Here is a 23,984-nt window from a genome sequence, read left to right on the forward strand (position 1 = left end):
AATATTAAGCATTGCCTCATATTAAACACAGCACTATTAGTCAATGTAGAAAGAAAATGTGTTTTTCATAGCAATTTAAAAATCAAGAATCTAATAAAATAGATTGTGCATGTGTGACCAGATGATAGAATATTTCAGAACTGCTATTTAGCATCTAGCATAAGTTTATTTTATTTTATTTATGTATTTATTTATTTATCAAATTTATATCTAGGCATAAGTTGCTAAAGAAAGTATCAAACTGGAAAAAATGAACTGAAAATATAAGAGAAGATATGAATAAAAATGTCTGAGAATGGAAAGCAGTGAAAACTAAAAGCCCCAAAGCTCTAAGTCTTGATGTTCTGAAATCAAAAGAACCTGAATTTCAAAATCAAAATTTCTATCTGATTAAGATTACAAATCAAAATGCATACCAAGAGTAAGTCACTTTTAAGGTCAGTGAGCTTTTCTTATGAGTTAGCATTTATTTGACTGAATGCTATGGCTTCAGTTTGATTGAGCTGTTATAATAACTGAGAAACGGTTATTATATATATTTGCAGGTGTGCTATTCTGGTCTCATTTGTTTCTTTCATCTTCTGCAAATCATTTTTGGTATGAAGACACCTTTAACTTGTACAGCTAGGCAGGATAGTGTGAAATATGCCAGCATTTTTCAAACTGCATTCCATGGAATTCCCAGGGTTTCATTTGAACTCAATGGGGTTCCGTGACAAATTAAAGGGGAGGAGAAAAAAAGTTCACTCAAAAGCAGCAAATTTTATAACACTAGAGCTTTGCTTCTTGATCAGGGATTTTGAGAAATTTTTCACTAACAGGTTCTGTAGTCTGAAAAGGCTTGAAAAACCCTGATGCTTGATAACATCATTAAGAAATAGATTGCAGGCATTTCCTGTACTTGAGGCTTCTGGCTGTAGTTGGTACTCAAACAGCCAGATTTATAGTTGCTTTTCTGAAAAGAAAATCCTAAGCAATTTACCTGTCTGGAGTTTATAGTGGTATCAAATTTGAGGATCTGCAGGCCAACATCTCCACACAAGATTGGAGTAGGTTGTTGTAGAGAACATGTGGGGTAAGGGTGCCACCATGGAGCTCTGCTGTCCATTAGAAGGCACTGCAGAAAACGTGGTTGAGGAAATAGGTATGAAATGCACAAAGTGATCCTCTGCTATTCAATCCATAAATCAATCCATAAAGGCATATTGAAAACTAGGAGTACACAACTAAAGGATCTCATTGAGATTAAATCTGCTCTTCTTTTGAAAAGCATCTAATGGCAACAAACTGGTTCCAGACAAGTCTTAAAAAGTATTTAAATTTAGGAATGATATTAGATCCAAAACTAGCATGATAAATTCAGATGTTATGAGGGGACTTTAATTTACTTTGGCTAATACCCCAGCTTTAGATGAGATTGGATAAAAGGAGTCAAAATGGGCTTCTCCAAAAGAAGGTACAGGAGTTATCATGGAGGGAAGCACAGACTAATGTCAGCCTCTGGATATGTATGGTAATTGGTCCTTCTGCCTGGTATGGCACCTTTCTTGGACTGTGGGACCACCTCAGTCCTCTGGGAAGGGTCTGGGAGTGTGATATGTTGGATACACTCTATAGCCAGGGATGTTGCTGCTTCATGATCACCAGACTAGGTAGGAATGAAGGTCTGGACCTTTCTTGTGCATTTGGGAGACATGGAAGGTTTCAGGGGCAAAATATGTCATTTTTAGGAATAACAATGCATTTCCTTCCTTAAAATTGCCTGAAACCCACTGGCCCTGGTTTTATCCAGTTTTGAAGCACAATCCTCAATTTGCTGCAGAGTCTAGTGTGACTCTTGTGCTGACTGAAGTGATGTACCCTTGTGCTACAGTCTTGCTTTTAAAAAGTGACTGAAAGAAGGATAGGATTCCAAACTGGTGCAGTGATGGACATAAGTACTGGATGTCATGGCTACAATCTGTAATTGTGTCCAGATACTTCTAACATCAGAATCCTAGACAACTGACTTTCATATTAATTTCTCCCAAGTTTGTCTTACAAACCAGGCTATCATATTTCAGATATAAAGGATACAAATACTATAATCCATAAATATGCTTCAAACATTTATGCCTGTCTATGATTTCTGAGGATTTCAGAGCACAGGGATCAGGATAGTATCAGTTCAAAGTCTGCCTTGATGCTTTTACCCTTACTTTACTAGAGAGTGGAAGGATGATGAGCAGCAGAGAGTGGCAACAGATGCCAAATCTGTACTTCAAAGAGCTTTTTTTTTTTTTCAATATGCCTCTGGGCCAAGTATCAGCTTTAAGGAAATTCAGATGATAGCTGTACTACAGATGCTTTTTATTTTACTGCTAAGTCATGAAAAGAATAAATAAGTATTTAAAAGGCAAAGCCCATTTTAATCCAGCAGTTTGTTTCTCACAATGGCCAACCAGGTCCCTCTGGGGTATTTGCAAACTCCCCTCCCCTGTTGTTCTCCTGCACCTAGTATTTGGAGGTGTGCTTCTCCCAAGATGGAGATAACACAGCCTTTGACAGATTTATCTGCCATGAATTTAGACTTTTAAAGCTACCCTAGTCAGTTTCCAACACCATGTCTTGTGGCAGTGAATTCCAGAGGTCAGCTATATTCTGTGCAAAGAAGGTCTGTTTTAAATCTCTTTTCAGTCACCTTCATTGGATGGTCCTTGGTCCAGCGCTGTGAGAGAAGGAAAAATATTTTTCTTTGTCCATTTTCTCTATGCCATGCATGACTGGATGTACCTCAATGATTTCCCCCTTCAGCTGCCTTTTTTTCCTAAGATTCCCAAATATACCAGATTTTTCTCATAAGGAAAATATTCAATTGTCCTGATCTTTTTGGTTGCCCCCTTCTCCCAGTTCTATTCTAATTATTTTCAAGAACGGTGACACAAACTATACACTGTACTTCAGATGTCTGCATACCATAGATTTTCATGAGAACACCACAATGAGTTTTATTTTCAGTCCCTTTCCTAATTATCCCTACCATAGCATTTACCTTTTTCACAGCTGTCATCCACAGAGTCAACATCTTTGTTATGCTGTTCACTATGACTCCACGTTCCTTTTCCTGATTAGTTAGAGAGATCATTGTTCAATGTAGGAGAGCATCAGAGGATACAGTAATCCCTTAATAATTGTCCACCAAGCTGGGTTCTGATGCTGGTCCTGAAAGAGACAACATTACCATCACGTTTATATAATAAGCCTATGTGGCACGGTCACACTATGCTGAGTGCTTTGGCTCAGTTTTTAAAGTACTGGAGGTGCAGTAAAGAAGTGTGGCAGCTTCATTTCACTCTTTAGATATGGGGGTGGATGGGGGCATGCTGCTTCATGGTGGAGTTTCAAAACAGAGCTTTAGTTGAAGAATCATTAAATCAAAACACCCCTGAAAGCTTTGCACAGCTGTATTATTTATATCTCACTTTTCAAAGCATTTCAGAACAGCCAAGAAACCATCAATATGTGGATACAAAGCAAATGTATAATACTCTTAATGATATGGAAGAAATAATATAATTAAGTGCATAGATTTAAGCTGCCTGCTCCTCCTGGAGTCATTAGGGATACACCTGCATGGCTGGCTACAGATGGGGCTTTCATTCACCAGAAAGAAAAAAGAAAAGTGAGAGAAACAGAGAGAGAGAGAGAGAGAGAGAGAGAGAGAAATCCAACTTCAGATTGTTGAGAGGTTCGTTTTTTTTGAAAAAGAACTAACTTTTTTAAAGAAACCTCCAGAGCAAATGGATCTTAATCAAAAGAGACTAGATTCTTCATTAGGGAGCATAGATTTTGAACAGAACCAGGAGTCAAAATACACAGTGAACTCTGAAAATCTAAGCAATCAACAAATAGCAAAATATTCCTACAAAAGTCCCCCAAAGACTTTCATTTCAACAGCCAACAGCCACAGCTAGACAGTGAAGCTGTCTGGCAAATCTCTTTGGTGAACTATGGGTGTCACATGCAATTCATGACTATAGCTGTTGTCTTGTTTCGTCTTGTTTTGTCTTGTTTCTAATCTCCACAGTTTAACAAACTCTGTTTCATCTGTTTAATGCAGTTCAGAGAGATGATCTCTCTCTGTCTCTCTGTGTCTCTGTGTCTCTCTCACTCTCTCAGAAGGTTGGTGCACATACAACAACAACAACAACAACAACAACAAGTCTACCAGGTCTGGGGTGCAATACCTGGTTGACCATTGGATGGCACTAAATAAGTAGTGTTTTCTGAATATCTTTGCTGCCACCTTCTGGTTCCCTGGAGTATTGCAGCTCAGATATGGTAGCCTTAGCAAAAAGAGCGTATTTTAATTATTTTGCATGCAGCATTTCATTTTCCAGGTAGCACCACTACAAAAAATCATAGGAAGCTTCTACTATTGTATCATACTCTCTTCATATTTTATGAAATGCTAATGTTAGGAGGAATTTCCCCCCCCCCACTTCATTCTGGTCTCTGAAAGAAAAAGAGCAAGGCATTCAAAATCATATTTTCATGCTTATCAGCAACATTAAGATGAAGAAGAGACTAACTAGAAGTAAATCAGATTGCCCAAAAATATAATTAAAGAAGAAAATGTGCAATATTATAGTCTGATTTTGTGCGTGTGCATGTGTGTGTTTGTAAATTGACCTTAGAGCTTTCACTGTAATCTGAGGTAAATTTAGAATGCAGGGTCCTTGCAGATTTATGTTACACCTGAGCAGGGCTGAATGCCAACATGGGTCTCCAATATCTTGCTGTTTTACAACTGATTGTGTTGGCAAGCTGCATTGGAAAGCACGGTGCTTGAGGAAATTTGAAACTTTTTTGGGGGGGGTCTGCAATAATTCACTCATACATGCAAAACACTACTCAAAGATGTAGTCATGGAGTGTTGGAACAAGGGTGTGTTCACTTTACTTCATCTTTTCTGCTTCATCCCTGCTACAGCTTCCAAATGGTGCCCAAAGGAGTCTGGCTTGTCATGGGGAAATGAGTGACTGTCAATAAAGCCTCCTGTTCCAGAAAGGGCAACTGGTATACAAGATGGTGCTGTTCAAAGCCATCATAATTACAACCTCCACATGCTTTTTGAACAGGACCCATAAGTCCAAGATGGCAGGCCTGTTTTATATGGGGGAGCACCACCGCATCCATAGCCAAAGATGGAACACTTTTGGAATCTGTGGGATCCTGAATCCACAAGCTCATCAGTTTGACAAGGTTGAATCTAAATCTGGGCCTTAACAGTTCCACACACCAGAAGAGAGCCTCAATATCATCTCCTGTGCAGCTCAGCCTGAAGATACAGATGTGGACTTCATCAGCATATTGGTGATACCTCAACCTATTGTGGACAATGACCTCCCCAGAGGCCTCATGTAGTATGGGAGGGAGGCTGCAGCCTGTGGCAGCCCACAAACCCATTGCCTAAATTTCTCCCTCTCTCTAGAACTGGAACTGCCCATTTAGAAACAAGGAAGATCACTGCAAACTAAGATTCCCCACTCCCAATCCTTGCAGATAGTCCAGAAGGAAACCAGATTACAGATGGATGTCTATTTCATTGGCTACTTTATTGAAAGATACCTGGAAACCAATCTATTAAAATGGGTTCATTCTATATCATTTTTCTAATAGCACTCAAAATAATTAGTTATAGGTAGGCATTGGGGATACATTTCATATTTGAAGAGGGGGGGGGGTGTCGCAAAGTAACTGGGGATTTGCAGTATCCTTGGCTGGAGCCAGAACTTTCCATTTGTTGTTTTTTTAATGGTGTGGGTTTAAGTTTTGTGTTTGTTACCCCAAAGGCTGGTATAAATTTTTGTAGCCAGAGAAGGCCAGGGGGGGGGGGAGGAAAAAAAATAAGCCCGGAAGACCCACACCAGCCAAAAAAAAAAAAAAAAAGACTTTATGGGTTACATATAGCCTTAGGGCATCCACACCCATAATAAGATTTTTCTTGATTATCTGTAAGTCCTGCCAGAATTTCCAATATGGAAATCCTGGTGATGCTCAACAGCTGATGAGATGAATAATTTTTCTTAGAGAAGGTTATTTATCCATTCCATTCTCATTTTAGATGTAAGGAGGAAAAGTTTAAAATGGAAGTATAAGAAGAACATGATTATTTCATTGCACTTATGTATATGGATCTGCACCTAGAGATAGCAGATGATCAGTAGCAGTTAATTAAAAGACAGTCTAATAACCTACAAAGTATTTTCCAACAATGAGTGTAACTTAAAGGGAAAACTCTTGTCCTTCTTGCAGTTGACGGGCTCTGCAAATTTTATTGCATTTGTTTAGAATCTTAAGCATGCAAACAGCTGACATACCATGCCATCAGTTAATGCTGAGGTGTCCTAGGGCATTATAGGAAGGGAACAAGTGCTGGGAATAGCCAGAGTGTGCAAGATTGATTGTCTATACGGTTTTATGTATGTGAGCTGGAGTTATCTTTATTAGAACAGCTCAAGAAACATCAGGCTGCAGTAAAATTATCTTGATAACATGGTTTTCCTGTTGTAGACTGTTATCCACTTCCCATGGTTGTTGTGATAGGCTCAAGGGAGTCTAAAATTAATTACTCACATTTCAGATTTAGCAGTGAGAAAATAAATAGCAAGATGAAAATAACAGAAGCGTGCCCAAGGAATATTAATGTCGTCAGGGATAATTAAATGATTGGGCTTTTGTTTCATACTTTACAGCATGATCATGTATATTTGGAGTGGCCTTCACATTCAAAATAGTGTAAGTTACCTGCAGTCTTTTTTGGCAGTATTGTTTTGCATACACATACTGTACATACGTGTGTGTGTGTGTAGTTTGCAAATTCTTTCAGACACTGATAAGGTTTCCTTGCAAATAACAATAGGTTTATACACATACTACGGATTTGGGTGTGGTGAAATTGCCTCATGAAATCTAAACTGCCCTATTATTTCTTTTCCAAGACATAAGTTTCACAGGGATATTTAATTCACATAAAATTGCTTCTGCAGTAATGAACTGGCATATGCCCTATTTTTTACTGCATGTACAACTTTGTTAGTTTTATCTATGTATGAGCTGGCGTATACTGTGAATCAAATTATTTGTTGCTTTCACACTTTTAGCTACGTAAAAGAGTTTGGGGAGAGAGGGTAAGTCTATTTTGACATTTGAATGGAGACATTTGAATTCCATGTCGGAGGACTAAATAATTAGGTCATCTCCTTTATTCAAAGGGATCTCTCAGCAATACAGTTTTGGGTGGGTAACTGAGAACAAAATTATGATTGTGCCTCATCAAACCAGGCTTTATAATCAAACAAGTAATTCCAAGAAGCCAGCAGCAGGGAATGTCTAATTCATTGATACCAGTGAGATCAGAGATGAATTTGGCAGGAGTCCTGTCAGAGAGGGGAAAAATTACAGTGAAAATTGTATTAAAAGAAAATGGTATCTATTTGCCATTGTGCAGAGTTCAGAATGAGCCTGAACATGGCATGTCTGGTGATCAGTGAAAATGACTACATTTGGAGGAACCAGGATTTAAATTTGTCTGGATATCATTTTTACTGCATCTCAAATAAATACTGCTACAGAAGTTGTTAACCAACAAGGAATGAGTTACTATTACAGCTGGAAAAATATATTTAGTTTTGCATGTATATTCAGTTTTAAATAAATTCTAACCTCTTTCTGCATTTTATGTATGTATGTATGTATGTATGTACTGTATGTATGTATGTATAGATAGATATTCCCTAATATGTGCATTTTTGTACATATTTTTTGGCCCAACGGCTAAATCCCGAAAGCAGAAAAGGGCACAATCTGAAGGATAGCCACATTGTTTCCTGTGTGTTGGACCATGAAATGGAAATTAAGATTGTGCCCTTAAAAATATGAATCAGATGTTATTCTATACCAGTGTTTCTCCCCATGCTGGCTGGGGAATTCTGGAAGTTGAAGTCCACATGTCTTAAAGTTATCAAGTTTGAAAAACATTGTTCTATACTATCTCTTCCAATCATTTAAGATGCTATGAACAATTTGCGTTATGCAAAATTCAGAAAGAAATGTAAGGTCTTCCATATCCAAAATATCTGAAGGGTTTTAATGGACATCAAAAGGGGTCTGAGAACATTGACTCATCACCAGTTGCATGTCAAGTATTTTTTTACTAGCCATAGAAATTAGTGAAGAATGTTTAGAGTTTCATGCAGTTTCATGCATAAAAGACAGAGTAGGTCTTTTATATTTAAAACTGTACATAAAATTTCCCCCTCATGATTACAGAAATGCTTTGAGTTTGAATAGGCACTATTATTTTTCTGAAAATAAATCTGCCTTATAATAAGGCAAGTGTTAGATGAGTTGCTTGGCAAGTGGGCAGCCATGCAAACTGAAATCATCATCATCATCATCATCATCATCATCATCATCATCATCATCATCATCTTTATTCAAGGATTAACAAATAATCTTCTATAAATAGTAGGATGAAATAAAGCAAAATGTGACCTCCCCCCACGTCCAAGCCTGACTTGAAGCCTTCATTTGCCCAATTCAGTGGCAAACATGAGTTGCATCTTGTCTTCATAATTGCTGGCATGTAGCAGAAAGGGAATTGCTGCAAATGTTCCAAAAGGGAGAGGTCCAGAGAACCAATTAGCTCACTGGGGGAGCAGGACTTGAAACTGCTAGATCTGAGACTTGCTGGATTCATTCTGTTTTACCCCTCCAACAAATTAAACAGAGGACTTTTGAATCTCTCCTTTCAGCAAGATGCCACCTCTGCTATCCACCTGTTCCTTGAAAAACTTCTGTTAATGCATCACCTTTTTATAGAAATAACTTTTCATCACAATTTTTAGGGGCAACTTTTGCGGTACTGGCTGGATGCATAATTGTGACAAGTAGGTGGGTGACAACCTGTAACCCTAAGAATCTCCATAAGGAACAAGGTGGGAATTGGCCTCAAGGCCCAGCCCTGATCAGGAACTCATCTTGGTCTCTCCCCTTCTCTAACAATGATAGGGACAACTGTCATCTGCTGGTACAGAGAAAATACCTCTAGTCTGTCATTTACGTTGGTTCCTCAGCTGGGCTAAGCAGCTGTCAAGAAAACAAGCTATGCAGAGAATTGGGATCCCGACCCTGTGGGGCAACAAAAGTTCATGTCAGCTGTAACCAATAAAGTTATGCCTAATATTTTCCCACTGTCTAAAATATAGTTTCCAAAACACAGTCATTTCTGAGACACAGGGTCAATTGTTTTATTTTTAAATAAATCCTTTTCCCTCTCCATTTGATGCTACCAAGCAAATGATCTCTACCATTACTGTGGAAAGTTTCCTGGTCATGTTCTGTAACGAACTGGAGTGGGGGGGGAAGGTTGGGGAAAGACCAGTATTAATGGTGTGTCTTCTAAAAATCAGGTGCTAACCCAAGCTGTAAAACTACATAGGAAGTAGACTTTCTTTTCAGCATTTGCATTTTTTATGTGCAGCCATGCAGATGGGAGGGGACAGATAAATACTGTAGTACAGATAGTTAATCTCTATCTGAAGCGTTTTAATAAATCGGAATTTAGAAAAAAAAAATCAGAGCACATCAATTGGTTCTAACCAACTCTTGTTTGTCTTCTACCTCTGTCGGTGTTTGATGGATGTTGTTCATGCTCTTTGGTTTACAGTAACAAACAGGTTTTTAATTTTTCTAAACCCCATCTCTCTAGTGCCATTCTGTGATGGATGATATGACAAAAGGTTCCTCCATGAAGTCTGAATGCTAAATAAATTAGCAATTTTAAAATAGCACATCATTCATCCCTGGCTGCCTTACAGTTACTGCTGCTTTCTTCCATCTTTACTTGTTTAATCTCCAGTGGTACAACTCTTTACTCAGCACAGGACTCAGGCTCTATAACAGATGGCATGTACAGCAAGTAGGGCATTACAGCGGGCATCCAGTGAGCAAGAAGGCACTAATCTGACTGATTTTCCATATGTTCACATTCTCACCAAAATTTTGATGACCTATACACAAAATGTAAGGGTGTGGAACCACCCTTATCTTGATCAAGTCTTACTGAAAATTACTTCATCCGAAGACGGAAAAAAGGGTACGTTGACTCCAAAATGTATTAAGCTTAATGGCTCTTGAAATCAATGGGGAGTCTATCAATTTCAGCAGGAGCAAAGTTCAGCTAACTGAATCTGGATCCAAACTATTAGTTTTAACTCTAGGGCTTACCTTCAAGTTGACAGAGATTTGGCTGTACACACCTAACTGCAGACAGAAACAGTATGATTTTTTTCTGATACTCTTCACTAAATCAGATATCAGACCTGGAGATACAATGATGATTATGGGTAAACAAACAAAATCTTATGCAATTATTAATCCAAAACATCAGTTGTAAGCTTGCAAGGGTGAAAAATATCCTGCTATTATGGGACATATATATATATTTGGACCATAGAAACTGTCTGTTTCTCATATTGCAAATACAGAGTTCATGGCAGGTGGCATCTCTCTGGTCTTTGATAACAGCCTTTTCAGCTCATGGAAGAAGAGATAAGAAAGAAAAACATGAAGTATGACCCTTTAAAGTACAAGATATACAGGACAGAGAAAAACAGGTTTGTGGAGGGTAACTGCAAACCTTTATAAAACAGAAATGTTTGCTAAAAGATACTGTTCAGAAACATGCCACTTTTTAAATATGATTTCTCCTTCTAAATATAATGGCACACTTCAGGAATTTCTAAAGCACTTGGCACACAAGTCATCATGCCAAGTTGTAATGGCTAGATCTGTGCATTAAGCTAAGCCCAAACCCATCCACATTAAGACTTATACTATAACAAGTAAATTGGTCCAACTGCAAAAGAAAAAGAAGGTTCAGAGGTTCAAAACTCCGCAGTTTAGATAAGAATATGAAAAATGGCCACAAAAGGTTTGGTTAGGGCTACAGACTTTCAAAGAACTAGATGGAAGCAAAGAGATGCAAAATATTCTGTTTGCTGTCATCTATTGGTCAGATGAATGTTTGCAGCCCAAAATGATAGTCCTAGTTTGGTTACCTTACAGAATGGACACTTCATTCCTACTTATTATGCCCACAGATTTCTTATGCTACTTGCTGCAAATCCTATAGGCACCTTATTCAAGGGACATAGGTAAGTCTGCTGGGTTCTACTTCTGGTGTGGAGACTAAACTAATTCTATGCTGACTCTTTTCCCACATTATTTTCTCATCATTCTCATTCAAATTTGCTAGAAAACAAATTGCTGTTGAATAATTATTTTCTAAAGAAGAAAAATATTTCAATTTAATTTCAAGAGGTGGGGAGCTATATATTTCTACATAACTGTTGTAAGATGTCAAAAATTATGAATGTCTATCTTTCCCTAAACAATCCTCTTTCCAGCAATGTGTGGTCTCCTTTGCTTCCTGCATCTTAAATTTATCCCAAAGGAAGAGAGCATGAGAACGTCTTACACCGGATTTTACCAGATCAGGAAATACAGGAAACTGTTGTTGTTGTTATTGTTTAATTTTTTGGGCCACCCAACTCCAGCAGATTCAAATCAAAGAAATAGAAACTAATGGAGAGACATAAAACAAAGATGATAAAAGGCAGCACCTTGGGCACCTTCACAGTGATAAAGAGATAAAGAAAAATCTCACCAAAATAAATTCTAAAGCACCTACAGAATGAAGTAGAAAATAACAGCCTCTTCCACTGAAGATCTGGAAGAGATTTTTGCCTAATCTCTGGGTCTCAGGGCTGCAATTCCAACCCTGTCCTAGTTTTTGCCCAGGGCAAGGTTCCAAAATTTAGTGAACTTCAGACATTTTTCAGGGTGGTGACCATCCAAAATCCATAGCAGACCTACTTTGTATGTAGCCGTGTATGAGAATGCATCTACTTATTTTTACTCTTAGTCCAATATAACCTTGATAGCTTTACTCTGGAGAAGGCTGTATGGAACACCTATTGCTATAAAACTAATATTTAATGTATCTGAAGTATAGATGTAGAATAATTTAACTTGGACTGCATTTAAATAATGTAATGATATTTGCCTTTTCTATTTGTTTATTAGAAGTATTCTTATAACATACAAAAATATTTCTATTAGCTCAAAAATGATGTACAACTGCATATAGTTGAAAAAATTAGCACGAAAATAAAGGCAATGTTTAATTTCATTTGCAGACTTTGACAGAGTTGAGATTGAATATATATGAATTGACATGGCCCAGTTATAGTCTCATTCATAATTTATTTATTTATTAAATGTATATGCGGCCCAACTCCCAGCAACTCTGGATTTTTTTTACAAATTGTTTAAAACATTAAAAACAAGAAAAATAACCAGAAACAGAAAGAAGGGTAAAGATGGCAGGATGACAAAATTGGGTGGGAACAAAGAAAACCGTCTAGGTTAAAAGGAGGCTTCAGTTATCCTCTCCAAAGGCCTGGGTAAAGAGCCAGACTTTCAAGGCCCTTCAAAACACCAGCAGGGTGGGGGGCATTCAGATCTCAGGGAAAACTCGTTCCAGAGGGCATTCCTATACAGTTTACTAAAAAAGATAGAAGGAAGGAATGTACCAGCCCAACATACTGATTTCAGACTTCCAGAATATATCATTGTGTAAAAATACATTTATAAAAACTTACATAGGCTTTTATAGAGTGTGGTCGTCATAGCACATTCATATACTTCCTTTATCTATAAATTGATAGGATTAGATGATACTTTAATAACTAAAGGGGGGAAAAAGACTATAGGGGGAAAAAAAAGAAAGGAGGGGGAGGAAAGAGATGTACATACAGTATGTGTGTGTGCGTGTGATATATTAAAAGAGCAAACAAATCCAGGGAATTTAAGTAAATTACAGTATAAATACAATAAATTTATATTTTAATAAAACTTTATGCTTCCTACTGTATCTAGTGTCTCCAATTATTCTTGATCAATAGATTCTTAAGTTATTTAATTTTAATTTCACTGCATAAAATTAAAATTAGCCTTCACCTAGTCTTTACTTACCCTCTGATATCACAGGACTGAGCACAAGTTTTTTTTTTTTAAATCCTGTTTCTGGTATCTCAATTCTGTCCTGCATTCTTACCAGTCTTCCAGTCCGATATGTGGTGAATAAATAATAGAGAAGTAATTAGATGGGTGGATGGGTGGGTGTATCTAAAAATAGGGTTCCCTTCAATAGCTTTCATCCTTTGGCTTTTAGAGGCCAATTCTGATGATAAATGATAGATGACTAGCAGATACAAAAGAACTTTCTATAGACAGCAATTAGTAGAAATGGCTATAGCATTTGAACTAATTAAACTAAATTCATTATATATAGGCTATCAGACCTTGACTTCTTTGTGTTAAATCCACAATCAAGCTGTTCATGCAAAATACTATAAAACATTGGCTTTTAAAGATGAATTTCTGATCTCTTAATACCACAGTTGTATTAGTTGTCTGATCTAGCCATTTTAATCTGCACTTTTAAAGCAAAGCTGATGATACTTCTGCAGTTAATCTTACTTTTAAAAAAGAAATAGATGCTCTTTTATTTTTTAAGAAATCAATTTTGTCAACAAAAATAAAACGGAAAAACCTGGAAAATATGTTGTCATTCCATTATCTATTGAAAACATAATTTCACAGGAAATTTGTAAGCTGTGGGGGGAAAAGGAAGAGGGATGATCCCTGAAAGGGATAATGTCACTCAATTAAATCTGAAACAACCTTGCTCAGCTTTGAGATGCCAGACTGTTGGCACTAGAAGCAGCAAAAACATGGCAGGTAAATTGCAGGCAAGTTTCACATTTCACATAACTTTTAGTTTAATTTCCACCTGTAAAATGGAGAAAGATATGAGTAAATTCAGAAAAAGGGAATTATCAGAAATGAAATCCTTTCAGATACAGGAATGAAAAACCTACCTTAAAGGAAGAGGTATTTCCAGTTGTCCGCTTTTGCAAATGCATGACTTGTTCCCTACATATTTGGCTTTGCATTATTCATGTCCTATCAAACAGTTACATACCCAAAATTCTGAGATATATACCACTAAATTTGATTTCAAGCCAGTTCATTTTTTTCTCGCCTACATTTTGTCTGGGGGGGGCGGGGCGGGGGTGGTTCCTTTGAGGTTTATGGGAAGCCAGGTATGGTGACCCCCCACTCACCCACCTGAAACAGGCAGCAGCAGGTTGGATATAGGGCACTTGGTCAGCAAACTAGGATCCATAAAGCTGGTTGCAGAATAGGTTTTGTTTTATTTCATCAACTGAGATCTGAGTTGTGTAAATTTGCTTTGCTGTGTGTGTGTTTGTGAAATATTTGGGGGGGGGGTATCTAGCCCAAGTGTTGATGGTGACTGAGATCAGCCTCTTAGGAAAGGAGTTACTAGTTCCTTCTTTTTTTTCCTTCTCTTTTCAACTTTTTTCTGTTTCTGACTTTCTTATGTATTATAAATATTGAAAATTCATTGAACCATGCAGGAAACAGAATCTAGTTTTTAGCATACACCTTCCCACCAGGTCAGACTAATGAAGGAAGGGGGTTTCCATCTGTTTCTTCCCCAGTTAAGTCACTAGCAGGGTATCAAGAGCATGGTTTCCTGCCATTTTTGGCTGGTGGGATAATCAATACTGCTCTCCCCCCGCCCCATCATCTTGAAGTGCATATAGTCTTTTTATATAGAATTGTTATTAGCTAATTTTAATATGGATATTTATATTTTCATTGTTTTTACTGTTTTGGATTTTAACTGTGAGCCACCCAGAGTTGCCCTGTGGGGGAGATGGGCAGCATACAAATTAAATAATTAAATATATATAAATAAATAAATAATTTTTGAGGTGGAAAATACACAAAAGCTGTATATTCTCGTCCTCCTTACCTTCCTCTGCCTCCTTTTACAAATATAACTTTCATTTTTCTGGAATTCAGAGGAATTCTCCGCTCCAGAAAACCCAATATATAAGTGACCCTAATATTAATCCCATCATTTGTGCTTCTCCCAAAATATTAACTGTTGCTATTGACTGTCATAAAGTTGACTTCTCAACATAGCAACCATAAAATTCAATTTAGCAATAGAAAGTATTCTAGCTACATAGTGTTCCTGTAAAATCACATGTTGTTTGCCTTAAGCAACTAGTTACTGTGTGGGTTTTAATTTGCATAGCAAAGCTCAGAAAAGCCTATTTCAAGCTAGCTTTAAGCATAGCACAATCCATTCTGTCTACAATACTTTTTCATCTCCTAGTTAGTGTCACAAAATCAAATATTGCAATTCTTAGACTTTAGTTTTGAGACAGAATTTTGATATATCATTGTCAATGTCATTTTTGGAAAATACTACCTGATTTTCTATCCTGATCACTTTTTATATGTTGGAATTATTATTATAGATTTCTTAGAGGAGTACATATTAAACAGAAGGTTTTTTTCTCTTTTTCAGTTTTTGGAATTCTGGAATGGTGCTACATGAAATGAAAAGTTGCTCCCTTAATTCCAGTATTTCACAAAACCACAGTTTGCTAGATCGTAACTGTGCAACTAGGATCTCATCCTACTTCACTGCTAAGGAATATTAAAGTAGTTCCCATTTAAACTGCTATTTAAAAATATTATCCTTAATATATTTCTCTAGGATTCTGATACATGCTTCATGAAGAGGAGGAATTGCTTCTTTAGAACTTGTTGATATTTCTTACTGAACCGAATTTTATGCTAGATGTTTGCAGAAAACCTGTTGATAAGGAATTAGCTTGAAACTCTTGTGGTGGGATATAAAGATATATAAAGCTTTCTTCTAGATATGGAGAAATGAATGATCTTCTTGGAAATTTACATGAATAGTTTCTCAGATCAATTTTTCCCTTGGGCGCCTCAGAAGTGGTAATATCAGTAAGTTATATGTTTTAAAAAGGGGACTGAAAATGCTCAGTGATGATTGGCTATTAGTGCCTGGTAGGTCTGATGATGGTTTGGTATTTTTGGCATCATGGACAGCTTGCTTTGAATATCAACTACTAGCCAGAAAGAGTCTTGAAGGGCTCTCTCCCTGCTGTCTATATTTGTGAACTTACCAAAGGCATTTGGTTAATCACTGTATGACACAGATTCTGCCCTAGATGAGCCATTAGCTGATCCAACTATTATATTTTATGAGAAAAGTGCAAGATCACTGGTATCTCCTTTTTGCTTATCTTTGAAATCTGTTGGTCAGAAGTATTTATTAACTGATTGATTGATTGATTGATTGATTGATTATGTACCATCAAGTTGGTGTCGACTCTTCATAACTACATAGACCTTCTCCAAGGTTATCTGTCTCCAACCTGACTCTTCAGGTTTCCTAACAGTGCAACCTATCATTGCTATAATTGAGTTAATCTAGCTTGTTGCTGGTCATCCTCTTCTTCCCTTTCCTTCCATCTTTTCCAGTATTATGGACTTCTTAAGGGAGCTGGGTCTTCACAATATAATAATTTGAGACTGGCATTTGTGCCTCCAGTGAGAACTCTGGATTGATTTGTTCTGCAATCCATTTGTTTGTTTTCTTGGCCATCTATGGTATTCTGTCTCTGATGCAAGTTGTTATATTTAGCTATTACTCTGATAAAAAGGAGCTTTGATTACTGAATCAAGCAAAGAAGATTGAAAGGTGAGACTTAGTATTTGCATGAGAGTGGATGGGTACCAGCATTTTTAGTCACCTTATTTTTTCAGTCAAAACAGTTGTTTTGAAGTTGCTGGGGGGGGGGGAATCTTGAGGGTTAATGGAGTCTAGCATTTGGAACTTGAGATGTTGCTTGGAAAATGTGTGGGAATATATTATGTGGAATATAATTGGCTTCCACAAAAATAGAATTCAGTAAAGAATGGTTGTGCTGTGTGAACTCAGAGGAGGAGAAAAATAAGGAAAGAAACAGACTGGTAGTGGGAAATGATGGGGTAAATGAGTCAAAGGTTCTGGAAGAATTCACGGGAGGTCCAGTTCATGAAATTCACCAGATGGCACCAGTCAAACAAGGTGTTTTATATTCTAATTTATTTGGGGGAAATTGATGTTAAATATTATTGTGAAACACACTAATACTAATTCCTCTCTTCTATCCAATCGACTTGCATCTAAGTATGTGGAACTAGGAATAGAAAGGAAAAAAAACCCCTTGTTTTTCACTTGAGAGGAGTCACCCGTTGGGGGGAGATGGGCAGCATACAAATTTAACAATAAATAAATAAATAAATAAATAAATAAATAAATAAATAAATAATTCAGCAGCCAATTTTTTTTCCCAATTCCTAGCCGTAAAGGAAAGCTTTTCTTCATAAATCCATGGTTTTCTCCACTGTGTATACTCCATCCCTATCTTCATTGTTAATAGCTGGTTGCTATTACTATGAAAATTACAAAACAGTGAAAAATGCCAGTATTCCTGTGGTTCCTTGAATTAGGATTGCTGGAAACTTTTGTGCTATTGTAGGGTGGTCTTCCATCTTAGTTTAACCTTCAAGCTTCATTTCTCTGCCTCTGGCTGTGATCCCTTTCCTCCTATCCCATCCTTATAAAGAGCTTTCAACTGAGAGTTTGCAGTATTGTTGTCAGTCTCCTTTGGGAAACTATTGATCACCAGAGGATGGTGAATCACAGATAAACAATGATGATACCTATACTTTCTTAAATTCCCTACATTACTTTGAGTGCCATTTTCTACTTCCTTTCAAAAAGAAATCTCTGAAAAACTGCACAAGTGAAGAGAGACAATAAAGACAACATAGGTGCCTCCCACATTTTGAATCCAACTTGAATATTATTTCATTTACTTTTCTAAACAGATGATAAGGGATTTTGAACTGAAACCTCATAGCACAGAGGCAAAGATTACAAGGCCTATCGCTTTCTAGAAAGATGTTGGGATTTTGCATAGGGTGATGGTAATGAAAACAGAACAGGTCTTAAATTGGGTAGCAGCTAGAATTTTGAAAAATGTTATAATGTTGTAGGGAGATTACCATAATTTGAATGAGATGGCTAGGATTTTGCCCTGTTTGTTTTCATACGTAACAAAACCTTGCTGTCATTTATATCAATACTGAAGATTCTTTGCAGCATTCATTTTACTTTTCCAACAAATGCCCATAGGAAAGACACTCCAAATGATGTACAGGGAGGGAGAGAGAGAGAGAGAGAGAAATATAAGAGTAGTTGAGAATGAATGGGTTTGGGGAAGGGGAAGGGGAAGGGGAAGGGGAAGGGGAAGGGAAGGGAAGGGAAGGGAAGGGAAGGGAAGGGAAGGGAAGGGAAGAAAGAAAGAAAGAAAGAAAGAAAGAAAGAAAGAAAGAAAGAAAGAAAGAAAGAAAGAAAGAAAGTATTTGCTAAATTATATAAATGAAGGTATCTATTCCAACTGATTCCCATATTATCTGGCTTCACTAAAAGGAGAAATAATTTTCTTCCTTTTTTTGAGGAAAATGTTTCCACAAAAGACAGAGTTATTTTGACACCTTTATTAAAACATTCCAGGATAAATCAGATGTCATGCAGGCAATCTATAATTTTTAAAAAATCAAAGTACTTTCACATAGGGATATTTTTGTCTTCATTAAACTAATAGCAACTTTCAAAGAAGGAAGATTAGATCAAAGAACTGTACTGAGGAGTTAAAAACTTCCTCTATTACCACTGTATTTTCAATTAAATTAGCAACTGGCTGCAGTTGCTTTGAAATAAAAGGAAGAAGAAAAAACTGGAATGCTAGAACTTCTGAAGGTAAGGGAAATATATGCAAAAATATTCCTTGCATGTCCAAATAATTGGTGTTTGTAACAGAAAGTTCAAAGTATTAAAAACTATAAATACGAGTAAGTACTGGTAAAGGCTCCAGAACACAAAAATATTAGCCAGCCAAAAATGCAAGGGGGCTAATGGTGTTCCTGTTTTTTTGTTTTTTGTTTAAAGACAACGATGGTTTGATGTCTAGGTAGACAGTACATCAGTCATGTAATAGACAGTGGCAATAGATTGGCTCTACTTGTTTCATTCCCTTGGGTGAAAAGTACCTGATGCAATTTGTAACACAGGACATTTTAAAAAGTCTCTCTCTCTCTCCCCCTCTTCCCTTCCCCACACCCCATTTTAAGACTAAACTTCGTTATTAGAATAAAGAGTTGAATGAGCTGCCTGGGTTGAAAAGTGAAACTCCATTATGGCATAAGCTTTTCAGTGGAAAAAGTCTAAATATAAAAGTTATTGCTTCCCTTGTGAAAGGCAACCTTTTTGAACATAATATTGCCTTCCTCTGAAGAAAATCTGACTTTGAGGTATAGATTAGATACTCATTGTTGCCTGTAGTTGGTGGGCTAGGTAGGGTTGTTAACTGCACTTGTGAGAGTTCAAGTGAAAGCGTTCTCAATTTGGGGAATTGATGCCAGTGAAGAAAGAGGGAAAAAAAATGTTGAACATCAATACAAGACAGAAACTCTACAAAGCTGTTTAATGGCTGCATGTTGGTATATTTTTCCCAGCAGAGATTATATTTTTCCTCGTAAATACAGTGAACTTATGTGAGGACTTGGATCACAGTACAAAATGCATTTTCATGAATAATATGCGTCAAACTGTCGGACTGCTGATTGACAGAGACAATGCGTTATACGCTGCTTATGTTGAGCTTGTGCTGTAACAGGCTGAAAATTCAGGGCATCAAGTTTGTTATATTTTTTCTTTTTTTATGGAAGGGGTGAATGACAGGGTGGCCATCTTCCGTGTCCCTACTGATTCAGTTTGCTGCAGCATACGCCTGTGAAACAAATATTGCTATGCCATGGAGGACAGACACTCCCTTTCAGTCCTGGCACTTGTAGCTGGTTGGGTTCAGAGAAGAAGAGAAATTCTTCTCCTTCACCCTTCATCCCTGCTAACAATCTGAATTGCTCCAATTTGTCCTAGTAATGGGCGCCAGATGTCAGAGTACAAAAGGAAATGGGGCCCGGTGAAAAGATTGCCATTTTGACCTTCTATTGAATTCCAGAGCTCTTGCCCTTTTTTTTGTTTTTTGTTCATTCCAACCAAATCAAGCGTTCAGAAGCACATTGAATGGGGTGGAGGGGGGAGAACAGCTTGACTCGGGAGAAAGAAACCACAAACAGAAGTGAGATGGCCATTTGCCACTTTTCCTATCCAGGGTGACATCTGCCACTGTTTGCTAAGATGCCTTTTGTAGGGGGGGGGGGGAATAAATAAAAAGGTTACCCACAACAGGGCTGTTTTTCTCTTTATAATTATTTCTTTCTCCTCAGAAAGCCTTTTATTTTGGCCTCAGTTAATCCTCCAGGAAAGATGAAGTCTATACTGTATCTACAGAACTTGTTTCCTTTTTTTCCCTCCCAACCTCCTTCTGCTGGGGCTAGAGCTTTAACCCAATTCCTCTTCGATACAATGAGTACTTAGTTTATTACATATACCCCTCCATTTGTCTTGGCAAAACAGGTTTACATCTGTAAAAATGTTCAGCAGAGTAAATCAAAGAGAATACAGCCAGACGCCTGCTAGCATTGATAACAACTTTGTTTCATGATAATGTCAATCATCTTGTACACAATTTACATCTTCTGGACTTTACGCCTATTTTTTGGATAACAGATCTCTGATGTGTGCAGGAAAAAGAAAAAAAAAACTATTCAGGATTTTTTTTTTCCTGTTAGCAGAAAGAGATAAGGATAAGAGCCAAATGAATTATTATGATTTACTTTTTAGTATTGTTTCTGTTACACTTGAACAGAAACTAGTCTCTCTCTCTCTCTCTCTCTGGCTGCAACTCTGACTAGTACTAGACTAATTTTATCCCTCTAGGTAGGCTATAGTCTTCTTCAGCAGTTGTGCATACTCAAAGTAGGCCAAATTGATATTTGGATAAAGATCTCTAGCATCTCAGAGGTCTTTAGAAGAGAATGGTGGATGGGTGTTGTTATTATTTAGCCAAAGAATGGAATGATATGAGACATGCCACCATAAATACAGATGAAAGACAGAATCTTACCCAAGGAAAGGAGGAGCTCTATTCAAATGATCCAGAATATTGTTAAGAATAAAGACATTGCTTTGAAGGATCAAGCCAAAGTCCCAGCTATCCCAATATTTTGCAAAAGAATAAAAGTCAAAATCAAGAGCCAAATAACAATAATTCCATTTTAATTAATCTAAAAGCATAGTTTATAGACATTCATTTTATGCTATCTTTTTATGCTAATTTTGTAATAGTCATGTAGTCACATGCTTTGCAAACTAATTTATGTAATGCTGTTATTAACACTATGTTCTGTCTCATTTTTGTAAATTATATCTGTTTTTATTTGCTTTGCACACACTGACTACCTGTCAGCTAAACGTCAATACTTCTCCACCCTATCATGCATCCACAGATAGCTACCCACCAGCCTATTTAAGGTGACCTGGACCCTTTTTGGTAAAGAGGGTTCTGAGGTTCACCTTCAGGATCGTGCTGAGGAATTTGCAAAGTATCTGTTGGGTAAAATTACTCTCAGTTGGATGCTGATGTTTATCCAGGTCCTGGGGAGATACCTGGGATGCAGTCTTGCCCAGTTATCTGGGAACAGTTTGATCCTGTTAGACCTGAGGAAATGGACAGGGTCCTTAGGACTGTGAGCTCGGCTACCTGCTCTTTAGATCCATGCCCTTCCTGGCTGGCCAAGGTCACCCAGGAGATGATGTGTGGGTGGGTTCTGGCAATGGTGAATTCATTCTTGAGGGAGAGGGTTGTTCCTCTGCCTCTTAAAGAGGTATTGGTCCACCCCCTCCTCAAGAAGGCATTGCTAGACCCCACCATATTGGACAATTTTTTTCCAGTATCCAACCTTGCCTTTTTAGGGAAAGTTGTAGAGAAGGTAGTCATGCAACATCTTCAGAGGATCTTCGATGAAACAAATTATCTGGACTCCTTCTACTCAGGATTCATGCCTGGATATGGGACAGAAATGGCATTGGTTGTGCTTTTGGATGATCTCTGGCACAGGTGGGATGACAGTGGTACATCCAGCCATGCTATTCTTGACCTCAGCCTTTGATACCACTGACCATGGTATCCTTCTGGATTGGCTTCGGGGGTTGGGAGAGGGCAGCACAGTATTGTGCTGGTTCACTTCCTTTCTCCAAGGCCAGATCCAGTCAGTGTTGATTGGGAGTAAAACGTCCAGCTCTCAGTCCCTACTATGTGGGGTTCCACAGGGCTCGGTGCTCTCTCTGCTCCTATTTAATATCTACATGAAGCCACTGGGTGAGATAATTTGTCACCATGGGGTGAGGTATCATCAATATGCTTATGATACCCGTCTGTACATCTCTGCCCCTGGGGAGCTAAGTAATGCTGTTGATGTCCTTTCTGAGTGCCTGGAGACTGCAGGGGTCTGGATGGGGAACAACAGGCTTCAGCTGAGCCCTGGCAAGACTGAGTGGGTTTGGGTTTTGGGGCCTTCTGTATCTGGGGATTTACCATCTTTGATGCTTGATGGGGTTGCACATCCCCAGACAGAGCTAGTGTGCAATCTGGGGGTCTTTTTAGATTTCCGACTCCTACTCAAAGAGCAGGTGGCAGTTGTGGCCAGGAGGGCCTTTGGACAGCTTCATGTTGTGTGCCAGTTGCACCCTTTCCTGGATTGTGAGGCTCTGCTCTCAGTCACATATGCCCTAGTCACCTCCTTAATTGACTACTGTTAATGCGTTCTACCTGAGTATCTGGAAGCTTCAGTTGGTGCAAAATACAGCAGCATGGGCAGTTATGTACACTCTAAGATTTGTACCCATTACATCTCTACTCCACGAGCTGCATTGATTGCCAGTTTGATTCAGGTCCAATTCAAATTGCTGGTGATGACCTTTAAAGACCTATATGGCATGAGGCCAAATTATATGAGGGACCACCTCACCCCAATTACATCTAGCCATCAGGTTGTTGCAGGCCCTGTCAGTCAAGGAGCTTTGTTTGGCAGGGTCCAGGAGGACAGCCTTTCCTGTCGTGGCACCCACACTTTAGAATATCATTCCCCCGAGGTGCGGCTGGCCCCAACCCTGTTGACCTTCCAGAAGGACCTGAAAACTTGGTTTTGCCATTGGGTCTGGGGATCCCATGGAAGCGTGGAGCCTATTAAATGGTTGGTATAAGTTGATTGCACTCTTCCCTGTCTTTTTGTTATTATAGTTTTTAATTGTTTTTAACTGTTTTAATGGATAAACTACATTGATTCTTTAGCTTTTGTTTTAATTGTGTATGCTGCCTAGAGTCACATGCAAGTGAGATGGGTAGCTATATAAATTCAATAAATAAACAAACAGAGCCAGATGTAAGCATCAGCTAAGCAAACTGCAGCTTAGGGGCTCAGAATATGAAGAGGTCTCTCAAAATATCAGAATTTTTTTCATTGGTTACAGTGTTATTATAATTTCATGCAGAAAAGTCTCCAATTAAGCCCTCCTGTATTGGTCACATGACCTTAATTAATTGAAGATATGCTTCATTTATGCATGCATTCTCACCTTCTGTTCAAAGAGGGCCCTTCCCCATCCCATGACCAGTTTGTTATACATCTTGGTAGCATTCTTGCCAAATTCTGCTGTTACGCAGCCTTAGTCTCTGTTAGCACTTACCTTACAGAACCTCTACAGTTTCCCATAGCTTAGGATTTCACCAAGTCTAAATCTGATACTGCAGGTAAAGGCTACTTTATGGGTTATGGCTGACAGCCTTCTCTGAGTTGCATGCTCATTCCAGAACTTAGGGAGATATTATTCACTAGTGTCTATATATCACAAAGCTCCTTGTACTACTGCTACAGTAGTACACAAGAAACAGAGTTTTGTCATTTTATTGTGCAGCATCCAATAGTGCTAGAAAATAATCAGTTTC

General features: G+C 38.0%; 2 protein-coding genes across 3 annotated transcripts in view; both read left to right on the top strand.

Moving 5' to 3' along the window:
- The window catches only part of LOC103060058 (cadherin-19), a 137,477-nt gene that overhangs the window by 18,620 nt on the left and 94,873 nt on the right, over positions 1-23,984 (top strand). The gene's annotated exons all lie outside the window — the stretch shown is intronic.
- Positions 22,346-23,984, top strand: part of LOC148213720 (uncharacterized) — a 293,222-nt gene continuing 291,583 nt past the window's right edge. The window contains exon 1 of the mRNA XM_088130912.1: positions 22,346-22,744. Within this exon, the coding sequence (XP_087987038.1) occupies positions 22,346-22,744 (399 nt within the window). The remainder of the gene's footprint in view (positions 22,745-23,984) is intronic.

The sequence above is a fragment of the Python bivittatus genome, unplaced genomic scaffold, assembly GCF_059951505.1.
Source record: "Python bivittatus isolate LINGU-HERP-01145 unplaced genomic scaffold, Pbiv_v1 ctg000840_np1212, whole genome shotgun sequence".
In the NCBI taxonomy this organism is placed as follows: Eukaryota; Metazoa; Chordata; class Lepidosauria; order Squamata; family Pythonidae; genus Python; species Python bivittatus.